The 15,359-nt window shown below is 30.5% G+C and overlaps 1 protein-coding gene and 1 pseudogene across 1 annotated transcript; both read left to right on the top strand.

Moving 5' to 3' along the window:
- Nucleotides 1–4,507: 4,507 nt before the first annotated feature.
- LOC128159308 (uncharacterized) lies at nucleotides 4,508–6,856 on the top strand (annotated as a pseudogene).
- Nucleotides 6,857–7,649: 793 nt separating this feature from the next.
- Nucleotides 7,650–10,363, top strand: LOC128159307 (C-type lectin domain family 4 member D-like). Its single transcript, XM_052822364.1, has 4 exons — nucleotides 7,650–7,653; nucleotides 8,607–8,873; nucleotides 9,038–9,214; nucleotides 9,441–10,363. Exons 1-4 carry the CDS (start codon nucleotides 7,650–7,652, stop codon nucleotides 9,665–9,667), a joined length of 675 nt encoding a protein of 224 aa, XP_052678324.1. The 3' UTR covers nucleotides 9,668–10,363.
- Nucleotides 10,364–15,359: the final 4,996 nt, after the last annotated feature.

Below are 15,359 nucleotides of genomic sequence, written 5' to 3'. Positions count from 1 at the left end.
CCTGATAGTTCATAATATAAACTCAATTCTCTATAATATTAGTAAACGGTTTAAATAGAAACTTACATTGTCTGGATGTCATCAGGTCTTCAAAATAAAAGGAATAGAATATTTGACAAAATAAACTTCTCTGTTCAAGTTCTGAGAGTGTTCTACCTGAATACTGTTCGCAAGACAATGAAAACTCTTGACCAATAAAACCCGATAATTTTCAGTATCAACCAATGAATGTACAATGTTTGAGTGTGTGTGTATGGATCTAAAGGGGTGGAAGGCTCTAACAAAATACCTTGTTAGTAGAAGAAAGAATTAGAATTTATTTTATTTTAATTTGATAAACTTTTATTTATTTACATTTATATTTTATCTTTATTCACTACTTTTTAATTAAAAACACATCTACTACATTACTCATACAGCATTTGTTACACTCTCTATTTAAAGTAAAACATTAGGTTAAAAATAATAATATATAATAAAAAATTCATATTTTATCTTAATTTTTGTGTAGTAGTGACCTCTTCTTGCTGCATTTTAATACATAAAATAAAAAATAATAGATATTGCATTTAAAAGGGATAAAAGAAAGACCGTACGACATAACTTGGACTCGAATCCTTGAAAAATTGATAATTCATGAAAATTTCCCTGTTGGAATTTAATTCTACAGCATGTTTAATATCCTAACACCCTAATTGTTGCACCATTAACCTTGTTTCTATTGTTTAACTAAAATTTGGAAAGCTCTTTAAAAAGTAATTTAATAATTCTGCAGTTTTTATGTCGGAAATTGTAATTATCAAATTGTAATATAAACTAACTAAAATATAAAAAAGATCATGGTTTATAGACTGTTAGTTATATTTTTCTGGAAAATCTTTTTAGATGCACTAATTTAAGCAAAATTACATTAATGTCGTCATGTAGAAGAATTAGACTGCAATATTTTTAGAGTAGAGAAATCTTTCTTGTGATAATTCGATGCTTTTAATAATCTTTAGAATCATAAAGGGTCTAATTATATGCTGAATTATTATTACAGCAGGTAATTTTTGCAGAAAACTTAAATTCTAAAACAGTAAAATAGCTCGTATAGCTTTAGTGATGGATGATATGCCTTCTTTACGGACGTAAGTCTGTCATTTGATGTAGGGATATTTATTTTGTAGGCCACACAGGTATTGATTTTCTGTCTTACACCTCTAGCTCTATTATAATATCAATTAAGCTACATGTAATAATAAATCTAACAATGAATTAATTGTCCTATGATCTGAAGAAAACAATCATTATTGAAGTAATAATTTTTCGTTCAAAACAAAATGTTTTTAAAGATTAGGATCAAAGAGAAGACTGAGAAATTATTTTTTAAAAATCCATAACCATACTATTGCAGTAATACTTATTACAAATGAAAGCAATACAAATGAATATATGTGTCATTCCAGTCAATGATTCAAATGTACATAATGATGATTTAATGTTCACATTTCACTGATTAAAACAGAATTTATTATTTTTAATGTTTGCGATTAAAATCACATAATACTCTGTAATCTTTATGACTTTAAAACCTAACGTTTGAAAATTACCTTTAAACTACGAAAAAAATGTTATATGCATCTGCATCAATTGTGAAAAAAACCATGAATTATTTCTAGTTTGGGTCGTAACTGTTCACTAAGAGAATAATATTTATTTTTGTATCTTTGAACAATGATGCGCAATAATAATATATTTCGTTCGAGTGAGACGGTTTGATTCTCTGTTGGAAAGAAATAAATCTTTTACTTCGCCTAATGAAGTTTCCATCGTTTATCATCAATTGTCTACAATTATTTGATTTCTATGAATTATATCTGCTGTTGCATTTATTATATAGCCGAACCATCGATGGCATTGAAAATGAAGCAATGGGGGCTTCGTTAAAAATAATTGTTAATTAAGAGGGCTCGATTGTCGTGGCAATTTTAAGACTTTATTTACCTCTTTAAGAAGAAAAGCTCAAGATAATCATAGGACAGTGTTCAATATCAAATAGAATTTACAAAATAAAAGTATATAGCTTTAAACATCATTTCTTAAATAAGTAAGATAGATCTGGTAGTTACTTTGTTGGCCAACCGATATTTTTAAGACCAAAGCTATTTATCTTTACATAATTAAATAATCGTATCAATTATTGTAGTTTAGAAAAATAATAGTCAACGGTACAGTTCTGCAGATTGTAATCCGTTCAAAATATTGAATGTTATATTAAGTTATATTATTATTTTTCTTCGCAAAATCTTCCAGATTTGCGTACATAAAATACAATTGTTTTGTTACACTCATTATACTACAGCATAGTAGAGACAATATAAGACATTACCGAATAGCATTAAATATACGGATAATTTTTTTTTCTAATTTGAATATGCGAATAAACAAATTAAATTTTGATCAGAGAACAGTGGAACAAGCGAAAAGCTGTCAATGTGACAGCAAACCGGGTTTTCTTTTATGTGAACTGTATCCATAATCCATGTCAGCCTTGAATTGATAAACACTACCTACTGTATCCAGTGAAATAGAGTACTGTAGGAGGATTTATCCGTACAGTGACTAAGTTTAAAAGCTTATTTTTATTGGATAAAATATCAGAAATCAAAATTCTAACAATATGCACACCTCTGATATATGTACAATTGATCTGCAAAAGAACAGCTTACTATCTTGAAAACTGAAGGAGGAGTCATTCGTACAATAAGGATACCTTCATGGCAGCCACCTGCCGACCCACCCGCCCTCCCGCCATTTTTACCCTTTTTATAACCGGATTTTTTCCGTTGGAAAACCCGGTTAATAAAATCAATGTAAAGAACATTTATATTTTGTTATCTAAAAGTACATTAAAAAGACAAATTATTTTTTCAGGAAACGGTTTAATGGATGCTTTGTAGCCACTAACACTTAGCGGTCGTAGAATCTAATGGCATATGATTTTTCGTTTGTAAACATTTTATTTTTTGTTCATTCTATGCAATTATTTGAAAATGCCAATATGCAATAATTATTGAAAACAGTATTGATTTATTATAAATCATTTTAATAGAATACTTTCTATCTGACTCAAATATGGCGAAAATATATATAGAATGAACTATATTAAACTATCTAACTTTAATAAGCATTTCTTGTATTTGTCATTATCTAAATCTCTTTTAAACAAAGGATTATTTACTCTTTTGGAAGTAAACGCACTATATTTAAAACTTTTAAGTTTTAAACTTGAGCAACAATGCATTTGAATGTAAGTACATGTATATTGCTTACTTTCAAAGGTTTTCTATGCTACATTCAATTCAATTGCATGTAAAAATTCAGGCGAACATTAAATTTATTCATTTTTAAGGAGGCTGGATGGTCAACAAATTACCATTAGATATGCCTAAAATTTTAAGATATAAATTGTCTAGCTATTAACCATAACGTAAGAAAAAAATCAATATATCTACTCTTTGATGTTTAGGTATTTTCCTATTCTTTTATTTGGAGCTCTTCTTTAAAAGGAGACAAATACAGTCAAAATATCGCCACGACTATCTAACCCTCTTAAATCATTCGGATAATTCTTTTCATGCAACTTCCTACAACAATAGTTTTTGTTTAGTTTTACAAATAGAAAAACACAACAAAAAATAAAAGAATTGGCGAGTATTTTTTTCAACTAACGCATGCACGCACGCACATACGCACTCAATGGGCCCTCTTCCCCAACATAATTTATGAATATCAAGCAATTAAGCCAAATGTAAATCCAGAATATCTTGGGACAGAGTATAGGTCAATAAATTATCTGTAGGCATGATTACCATTCGTTTCAATGAATAATCAAAATGACTAGATGTCATTTAATACAAAGGTATGAGAACAGAAATATCATATAAAACTAAATGGGTTTAAAAATGAATATTAGTAAATCAGTACATGTTGATTTTAGTGAAGTTTTAATTGTTCTTTTATAGAACAATTTTAAGATGTCTCTTAAATACAGACCCACTTTAAATTCAACCATTTAAAAGATTGATTTGCGTCCCAATAAAAACCCATACAATTGTACCCCCTCTTTTTCCCCCTCGTTTTTGTATTCATGTCTCTTTCTTTGTTTATTTCTTCATTTCTTCCTCTCCCTTTTACGACAAAGGTAGATAAAGCAAGTAATGATTCGACTCCTAATCAATCTTCGTTCAATAACATTTGAATCATGCTCCAACATAGTATTAGTTCATGATAAAAAGTATGTAGTGCTTCTCATACTGACGCGGTCAATAACTTTTTATGATGTTAAAAGCAATATTCATATTTGCATTAGAAAACATTCTGTCATTAAATGTATCATTAAAATCCATTTATTGCTTTTAGAGAAAACGTCGTGTTTCACAATCTCATATGACGGACAACTGCACCGAACACTTGCTAGATAACTGATAACTATATCTATTCTTACTAGCATTAATTCAGCGCCATGAAGTTTTTATGTGCATGGCTTTTGATAGGACTTTAATACACAATTAACAGCATTCGTAAGCATAAAAACATTATTCTTATAAAGAAAAATATGTATATTTTTGAACAGAAAGTTTGGAAGGTCGAATTATCCTTCCATTAATGAAAAGGAATCGGTTAATTAAATATTTAATGTAGCCGTTGATATTTTGCATTTGACATATACATAAATCAACCTGAGTGATATGGGCTATAGTGAGGAATATTTAAATTGATTTATTGTTTTGAAAGTATTTTAATATAGGAACTGAGATATTAGTATTGTGGGGAATATTTAATATTGATTTATTGTTTTGAAAGAATTTCATTTTAGGAATATAACTTGAATCTAAAATAAAGCATGATGTTTCTTGGTTTAAAAAACAGTTGTATTTCAACCTTTCATCTTATATGATTATTAAATTATACTTTATTTTCTTAACCCATTTTAAATAATTTTAGGAACTTTCCTGCTTTACAACATTATATAACCACAATTAAGTTTGATGAAAAATTACACGACATATGCGAACCACCTTAAAATAAATTGTTATGCGTAGAGTAAAGAAAGATACTTAATTGTAAACGAAACTTTTTTCTTATGTTAACACTTTTATGTGATATCAATTTCATTTAATTTTGAAGCCTCTAATTATAACAACGGCTGGAGAAATATTGGAAAATATAATGACAAAATATTTGCCGACCATTCAACTCTGCAAGCTATATCGTCAACATTTTGCGGACAATTGTGTACCAATATTCGGAAGTCATCGGCTTTTTCTTCTCGTAAAAAGAATTGCTACAGCTATGACAGCAAGCCGAAGAATAATTATTCATCTAAAAATCTGAGAGGAGCTGTGTAATAGACCAAAAAACCAGTTGCAAAGGTTATCGGTAATTAACCAATGTACTTACGCTTGGTGATTGTTTGATATTATTCATATGGATAAAATCAGGTAAGAGTAACACCACACGTGTATGCTTGACCAGCTAAAATCCAGGGACAGAACAACATTTTCCTAAATGCTTTTGTTTTTTATAAATAGTAATGAAAAAATATAGCACTAATACTTATTTCAGCATGTACGGATAAGAAATACACATACCTGAGTAATACTGACATTTGCTATAAAATCAACGACGACATTTTTGAAATCCTGAACCCCACTGATAGATGTCAATCAGACGGGGCTCATCTCATCATGTTATACACGGCCAAAAAACTCCAGGATTTCCTGTTCCTTCCAACAGGCAGTAAGTATTGATTGATTCAGTTAATCAAATAAAATTCAAATTTGAATTAATCTATTATATTTGATTGAGATCAATCACTTAGTTCTTCTCATATTTTGTTTTAAAATTTTATTCAGAAAATGAACTCATAGATATCTACCCAACTTATACCAGTATAGCCTATGTTGGGGCAGTTTACGCTTTAAAACCCTCATGACTTGATTCATTTTGAAATTTTTTGTTGGAGAAATTGAGGTGTGTTTTACGAAGGGTTATAAGAGGTGTTTCAAATAAAACCTGCATAACGTCTTAGTTTTGAATAAAGCTCATCATAAAAGTTGTTTTGTTGTTTCGCAAATGTTTCTTACTACAAATCTAGAATAAGCATTGTACTTGCAAAATCAACATGTAACACTGAATTCTGGAATGCACTAATGAAAAAGAAGGATAAATTAAACTTATTTTTCAAGTTTTAATGAAAGCTTTTATAAATATTTCAACGTTGATTATGGGTCTTTTTTTTTTGCCTTGTCTGAAAATTAGAAATGGCTTATCTCGAAAATGAGTTATTTATAAATCTTAATTGCAAATTGATTTTCAGTTAATTAAAACCAATGTTAAACGAGTTCAAATGGTTGTAAGCAGAAAAAGTAGAAGTTTAAAAAGAAGTTTTTTAAAAATATTTATTAGCAGATATCGATTGAAGAAAGTACGAAAAGTCATAAATATTTTAAAAAATTAAACGCATTTCAATTAATGTGGAATAATAAGAAATGCCTACTCCCGCCAACAGATTCTTATCTTGATTGAATTATGACACGGAATTAATTCATCAGACAAAGACAAGGACGTCCACGAAATTGGTGCGGCGTATGTTACTTTTTTTTCGTAAATCATATTGTACTTTTCTTTTCCTGATTAGGTAATTAAATTAGAGAAGATTAGCGACAAGTGGGAATGGACAGGTGACAGCTGAATCGTATTCAACACTAGTCTGTGGTACCCAGGCGAACCAAATGGTCACCATCTTCTAGTGCCAGAACTCTGCGGGGCTGTAGGACACTTCCTGACAGGTAGACCGCCGGCAGAGTAAAGAAATAATAGCAAAACAAGATAGTTTTAAACAGTTTGAATCCACGGTTAGTAAGGCGTATGTCTTCAAAAATCTGTGTAAAGACCATTCTTTCAATCCTACTTAAAATTCAAAAGCAGACTTCAAATTGACATTTATTTAAGAATATATACTTGATGGTCTATATACAAACCAGATCCTATCCATCTTCTCCTTATACATAGTCCATTTTCACTGGGGTGTCCACACGCTGTATAATCACTGCAGGGGGCACCTGTCTTAAACGGACGTACTGCAACATAGTTCCCACTGAATATGTGTTAAATATTGTATAGCAAAATTTCTTCTTAGGACATTTATCTCACAGCAAAATAGACAAATTGTTGCTATTTATCTCTGCAATGATTGATTTTAACGTTTAGAATCGAAGAACTCAAAATTAAAAAAAAATACTTATTTCTGTTAAAGAATATGATATCAAATTTAACTTTACGAAGTAGTTATCGAAAAAGCAAATGGAACTCTTGTTGCACCCTAGCATTTTAATGGTTGAGAATCGAAAATATCGAGATAGAGAGAATACTTATTAGGTTTAGATGCACAATTTACCGTGGAAGGTACTGTCATAAAATATTAGCTTTGTAATCTCCTCCACATTTGTTCGAAGTACCGCAACCTACTTCATCGCTTTTCGCCCATACAACCTTCAAATGGTTCATAAACTTTATCTATTTAACTGGAATGTATCCATCTGCTATTTAATAACATTAATTTTTTAAAGTTTAAAAGTGAAATATAAAAACATCGTTAAAGGATGCGTAAACATATGATTTTTCATATAAAAACATAAGATCAACAAAGATCGTCGAATTTTCATACATGTTATATCCTGCAAATCCATATGTTTTTTAGAATGATAAATAATTAAAATGAATTAAATTTCCTGAAAAATACTCCAACATTATTTCCATAAGAAGCAGTCCATAATTAAAATCGCATATATAAAGCCTTGTCACAAAAGAATATAATATGCAATGGGTTACCTAGTACAAATTGGAAAATATCATTATTATTATTCAAAATGTTAAGGCCTCATTGTTTTCAACAAAAGAGTTCATAATCGATCGTTGTTAGAATCTGTGCATCTTACCGTTAAGATGAATTCCTCTTTTAAAATTTATATTTGTTACGAGTAGGAAATATTAAATTTACTACGAAATACAATTATAAATAGATGTTATTAAACGCCCTTAGCCTAAAAATCCAATCATTATCAATAAAGAACACCTACTATTTATCGACTTGGAGTCTGTGATCAATCTTAGACCAATTATAACCTACATATATAAGAAATCTGTAAACAGAGTAGATATTTGCTGCGGTCAAGTTATGAAGTGCATCCGTACATTCCTATTTATCCATGTACTCTGTAACACAATCAACGAAGTATGTAAGTATAGAAAACTTTCTTGTTTATTACCTACATGTATCTATATCCGAACAAAACTGTATTTAATATAAGCGATTAAACTTTCAATAAGTAACTGAAAAAAAAATCATTAATGATTTTAAAAAAATGTAAATAGTATACCTTAAGAAGGTAGAATATAAACATTTTTCCTTTCATTCGCCGTGGAATAAGATCATAAAGTCATAAACTAATAGAAGTTGAAACGATTTAGATCATGTTTATACCTTTGAGTTCTTTTTGAAGAAACATTACTAACTAACATTTAATCTGATACTTGTTCATATCTATTAAATTTTGAAGATTCAAATCACATTCACTTTTGGAGAAGAAATGAAAAATATGATGATAAAATATTTGCCAACCAACTCAATATAACCGAAGAACCTCTGCACGCTACGTCTGTAACATCTTGTGGACGATTGTGTTCCAATCTTCGGAAGTCCTCGGCTTTTTCTTTTATGAAAAATGTTTGTTACTGCTACGATAGCAAACCGACAGATAGGTTTGTCTTTACAACAATGGGAGGAGTTGTATACTATTCAGAAGAGCCAGTTGCAAAATATATTGGTAATTTTAATAAAAAAAATTATTTGACAGCCATACTTATTATCATCTCTAATGAAATGAGTAATTGTTGACAATCAAACACATTTTAGTGTTTTACTGGATAGGGGATAGGATGAGGAACAGGAAAGTTTTTCATTACTGATGAATTGAAAATCATATTTCAGAGTGTGCGGACAAAATATACACATACCTGGGTGATGTCGATCTCTGCATCAAAGTTTACTCTGACGGGAGAAACTCCACGGACGCTGCCGATAAATGTCGATCAGACGGAGGTCATCTCATTACGTTAGACACCGCTGAAAAATTACATGCTTTTTCGGAGTTTGCCACTAAATACAGTATGTTAATTGAATTCAATTTTGTAAAAATTGGTTTTTACTTATTGTCTTTTATCTCTAATCTGACACCATATGGCCAGTAAATGAATCAGTTCTCTTTCAGTTTAAAACTGTTTCGATTCTTCACAGATACCTATATAATTTAGATATAGTAGTTAAAAAAATAAACACATGGATAATGCAGATATGTGCGAATTTCCTTTCATTCTGCCTTTTGTTTCATTAGCTGCGTATCACATTGGACTAGAAAACATAGAAGGCAGATGGGAATGGACACGAGACAGTACACTGGTATTTGACCCAAGTCTGTGGAATGCTAATGAACCCAACGGTCAAAGTGTTTCTCCACCCGAATTATGTGGGGCTTTTTTTAGGGGATCAGATATCAATGGAATGCCTGGTGTTGCTGATGTCCCGTGCTGCATCCCTTTTCACTTTGTATGTGAATTGTGAACTTTTTCTCAATAATCAAATGAAGTTCAATTGATATTGAAGCAAGTTCTGTAAAAAAAATTATCCAGCAGCATTTTTTTTTTGGATTACACAGATTAAAAAAATATTTTTTTCCGGTCAATAACTGCATTTAAATGTTTCAATTCTACCTTTCAACTTATTTGAAAATGTTTACGGGGATGTATAATTACATCAAGAAAATCCTATTAACATTTACTCCGTGTTTTACCTATATGTATCTTAAGATAACCATATCTTGTTAATATTTAAGTATAAATTATTTTTTTGATATAAAAGGAAAAGAGGAAAGGGTTACTACAGGTACTGGTAAATTGTGATGTGCATGCTGCTTCTTAAATCTGTGTAGCGTATTCATTTAAATGAATTTAATAGGTGTGAATACACACAAATGTTTTTTTTTGTTTTTGTATAAAATAATGATTGCCAATAGTGCAATATATTTTTTTTATTTGATTGTCTGCCATAGGTACAACCTACGCACCTGCAAAGAAAATTAAATGAAGCATCCTTAAATGAATTGATAAGGGGTACTCGTCACATTTAAAATATTTCGTTGAAAATTTAAACAATTAACAATTATCTGGGTGATTTATGCAAGGATATGAACATAACGAGCGTTGTAGTATAATATGTAAGCCACTCGAAAGGTTACGTATTTCCTACAATTATGCTTTCTATTTACATGTACCATATTCAAATAAATTAGGCGTTGTAGTCCAACGCGACTGTTGGGGGACTTTTTATCCTTACTGGCATAAATTCAGTTAATGTGCACTGACTAAACGTGTTCTGGTTGATCAGTATCAAGCTCATTGATAAAATTCATGTTGAATATAGATATTAGTTATTCTCATTCAAATAATACTGATAAAAGATTGTATTGTTCGACGAATCACAGAAATCTAAATGCAATATATCTCCATTTTCAATTCAATAAGGTAAAGATTAGATACTGAATAGGTTTCGTCAGAATTATTTACCATGTTTGAAGCTGCATTTCAAGGTCACCGACTCAGGGTAAAGTCGTCGAATTTAGCTTACACTGAGGAGAAACCTTACCCTTTTTCCTCTGCCATTTTAAAATGAATACATTATCAAATAGATAAAAACAAATTAAACCAACAGTATCAAAGACAAACAATGAATAAGTGATTCAGAGTACACACGTAAAGAAAAGTAACCCAATAATAAGAGGGCCATAGTCACGAACAGTCAAAAAAAGATTTTTAAAAAAATGGTAGTTCTTACGAGTTTTTTTTTTAGACAAATGGTTCATAAACAAGGAATCTTATCGACAAAGTGGCGAAATAAGATTGTCAAGTTCAGTTCAACTGGTGTTCAAAAAAGAGTATCGTAGTTAATGATTGATTCAGTAAATGAACGTTTATTGTCATTTGGGTAACAGTTTTGCACCTCAGGGCAAGTGTCACTCATTTGATAAATATAGTTATTACTCATACAACATTTGTTACACTCTCAATCTTAGTTAAATATTAGGTTAATATAATTACAATTCTATTGAATAATAGGAAATATAGTTTTGTTTTTTTAACATTTTTAATGTTTTTGTAAATACATAAAAAGATAGATACTGCATTTGAAGAGGGATATAATAAGATAGACCGTACGACATCGCAAAAACATGAGTTTTTCAAATATTGAAAAATGTCTCCTGGGAATTCAATTCTACAGAAAGTTTAATATCCTTACACCCTAAATTATGTACCATGAAAATTGTTTCAATTGTTAAGCACAAATGTGGAAAACTTTTTAAAAAGCAATATTATTATTCTTCAATTTTAATGATCAGAAATTATAAATTGTGAAATCTAGATGCTTAAATGTCATTTATTAACATTTAAGATAAAGATCGTTTTTTATCAGCTGTTAGACATAATTTCTAGGAAAAGCTATATAGAGGCCCTGATTTAAGCAAAACTTCAATATCATCGTCAAGTACAAGAATAAGTCTGCAATATTTCCAGAGTAGAGAAATCTTCTTTCGATTAGTTGATTGCTTTTATAATCTTATCAAAATTATTGAGAATTATAAAGTGTCTAATTACATAGTTAATTTTCACTACAGCAGGTTTTTGCAGCAAAAAAATCTTTTAAAAGGTAACACAGCTCTTATTGCTTTTACGATGCATGTTGCCTTCTTTCCGGATGTGGGTCTGATAGTCGATGCAGGAATATTCAATTTGTACGCCACACTGAAATTGATTTTCCTTCCTTCACCTTTAGAGCTATTCTAAAATCAATTGAGCTAATGATAAATCTTACAATCAGTCGTTATTGATTTAATAATTTTTCGTTCAAAACAGTATGGTTTTAAAGCTTTAGATGAAAGAGAATTAAAAATCTTTGATTTTTTTTAAAAAAATTCCATAACCATGATTTTTGCAGTATTACTTATTACAATGAAAAAATCAGAGTACTGAAGAACTGACGGGAGTTGATTTTGTCGATGTTTATTTATTTTGAAATCAATGATATGTTATTTTGCATGGCAAGTACATGTAGTTTCTAATTTGAATTACGCACATTTTTATAATATGAATTTTTGGACTTTTTCGACAAGAATGTCGAGAAACCCCCATATGAGTCATGTTAAATAATATTTAAAGATACAATTTATTCAATCAAACTATTTATCAGTAATAGAAATATTTCTCGAAAATTGTATGGATCCAAGCAATATTGAACTCTATTCTCGTTCAACCAAACGCTCGGCTGACACCGAAAATCTCCGACAAGGATTTACGGAGACAGCCAAGCGTCGAGTTGAATGAGACTATATTGACCTATGGCGTAGGAATACATACGACTACAAAACATATTTGAAGTTCGTACCATTTAAAATCTGACTTTTTTTCAAGGTATTTAGTAACCTTGAAAAAACGAAATGTTGAAGATTTGGTTTGTTTGTGATGGTCAAAATACAAACCTTGAGCCAACACGGACCTCCATTACATTGGAGGTAGGATCAGGTGCCTAGGAGGAGTGAACATCCTCTGCTGACCGGTCACACCGGCAATGAAAGCAATAAAAATGAAATAATGTAGCTTTCCAGAACAAAATCAATAAATCATATGATCATGATGATTGTCAATTATTTTCAAGAACTAAGTCTCGTCAGCAGCAATGATTTGTGCTGAGGTCCAAACACTGTTTCACTTTCGGTTTGTCTGAGTAACTGCATAGGGGAGTTGATTAAAATCAACTCCCAATGACAGTAACAAACCGTGAACCATCTCAAAAATCCATGAAACGAAATACAAATTTAAAGCAGAGCAACACGGACCTCCAAATAGATAGAGGTATGACAGGGTGCCTAGAAGGAGTGAGTATACTCTGCTGATCGGTCACACCCGCCGCGTGCTCCTTCTCACAATTGGGCATATCATAATCGAGGTAAATGTCAAAATCGGAAAATGTCAAAAAAAGAGAGGAAAAAACGAAATGTTGAAGATTTGGTTTGTTTGTGATGGTCAAAATACAAACCTTGAGCCAACACGGACCTCCATTACATTGGAGGTAGGATCAGGTGCCTAGGAGGAGTGAACATCCTCTGCTGACCGGTCACACCCGCAATGAAAGCAATAAAAATGAAATAATGTAGCTTTCCAGAACAAAATCAATAAATCATATGATCATGATGATTAAATGTTTCACATTTCAATGAATAAAACATATTTATTATTTTCAAAGTTTTCAATTAAATCACATTATGATTGTAATCTTTATGGATTTTAAACCCAACGTTTATAAAATACCTTTAAACTAGAACAAAGTTATTGGCATCTAAACCAATTGTGAAACAACCATAAATTATTTCTAGTTTGGGTCGTAAGTTGTTTCTTAGAAAATTTTATTTTTTATTTTTATATGTTTGTTTCCGTCGTTTATCATCAATTGGCTACAAGGATTTTATGTCAATGAGCTATATATCTAGTTATTTATGGTTACTTTGTTGGTCACCCAGCCTTTTAACATGTAAGACTAAAGCTATTTATCTTTACATAAATCAATTATTACATTGATGCGCATTATTGTGGCTAAGAAAAATAAAGAATCAGCAGCACAGTTCTTATTGAATATATAACAAATATTATATATAACAACATATTGGATGTTACATCAAGATATATTAGTTGTTCCTTCCGCAATATCTTTGCAGGTTAGAAAGTAATTTTTTTTTGTTATACTCATTTTGCTTCGGCATAGTGCAGACATATCGATGGCATTTTTATGGATAAATTTTATTCTTCTTTAAAAATTTGGAGTAACAAAATAAAACCTTGCTCGGAACAGTGGAATAAAAACATTGTAGAAGCCGTTTGTATTTTGTTAACTGAAAGTGAAAATACATTAACGAGAGTTTTCAGGAAACGTTTTAATGGATATTGTGAGTCGATGACACTTTACGGCCGTAAACCTTTATTGATTTAAAATTCCATATAAAATTTCGTTTGTAAACAACCTATTGTTTCAGAGCATTGTTAGATTTAATATTGATCATTTTTATAGAACACTTCCTGTCTAACACATTAGTCAATCAAATATGGCAAACACATATAAATAAAATGAAATAAAAGCATCTAGGATGTCCCACCCAACTTATCATTTATCAAATTACTTTAAAAACTAAGACTCAAGAAAACGGTGTTTGAATTTAATGATTAAATAAATTACTGTGTTTTGATGGCTTTCGGATGATTCCTTCTTTCAGTGTTTATTTACAAATTGAAATTGACTTATCATGGTCCTCTTTTGTCCTCAATAATTATTGGTAAGTGCAAAAACACATGGACTACTTTACAAAAGCGTTATGATAGAAAAATCGAGCAATGTTTTGTTGGCTTATAGAAATATCTGTGTTCTCGTATTTCAGTTTTTACTTGCTATGCTTACTTATCATGATATCAAAATACATTAAAGCTATTTATAACATGAAATAACATGAAATAAATCCCATTATTCTTTACATATTAATTAGAAACTCTGTTTACGTATTTTGGCAAAAACTTTAAGGTGTTTAACATGTATATACCCGTAAGTATCCCAATCGTAGAACTAAAAACGAAAAAATATTTTATTTAACATGTAGATGTAAATCTACATGTATTTTGATATACAAACAAACGTGATCTCAAAGATTGCTTTTCGTTTTCACACTTAGATATTACTTTTAAGCTCACCTGAGCTATAAGCTCAAATGAGCTTTTCTGGTCACATTTTATCGGTCTTCCGTCTGTCCGTCCGTATGTTTGTCTGCCGGTATGTCCGTAAACTTTCCACTTTTTCAACATCTTCTCAAGAACTACTAGGCATAATTTCAACCAAACTTAGCGAAAAAGATATCACGGCAAAGGGAATTCAAAGTTCTGAAAATTAAGGATCACGCCCATTTACAAGGGGGATTAATTAGAATTTTTTGGTTTCAAAAAGTCTTCCTCTCAAGAACCATTCGGCCAGAAAAACTAAAACTTATGTGGATGCATCCTCAGGTAGTGTAGATTCAAAGTTGTGAAAATCAAGACCTTCAGAGGTAGGGAGGGTCACAAGGGGGGGGGGGTTCGAAGTTCGAACAGAGGAATATATGTAGTAAGTCTTTAAAAATCTTCATCTCAGAAACCAATTAGCCAGGAAAGCTGAAACTTGTTGAAGC

The sequence above is a fragment of the Crassostrea angulata genome, chromosome 8, assembly GCF_025612915.1.
Source record: "Crassostrea angulata isolate pt1a10 chromosome 8, ASM2561291v2, whole genome shotgun sequence".
Taxonomy (NCBI): Eukaryota; Metazoa; Mollusca; class Bivalvia; order Ostreida; family Ostreidae; genus Magallana; species Magallana angulata.
The sequence above is the reverse complement of the archived record's forward strand: the minus strand, read 5'-3'. Positions and strand labels throughout refer to the sequence as shown.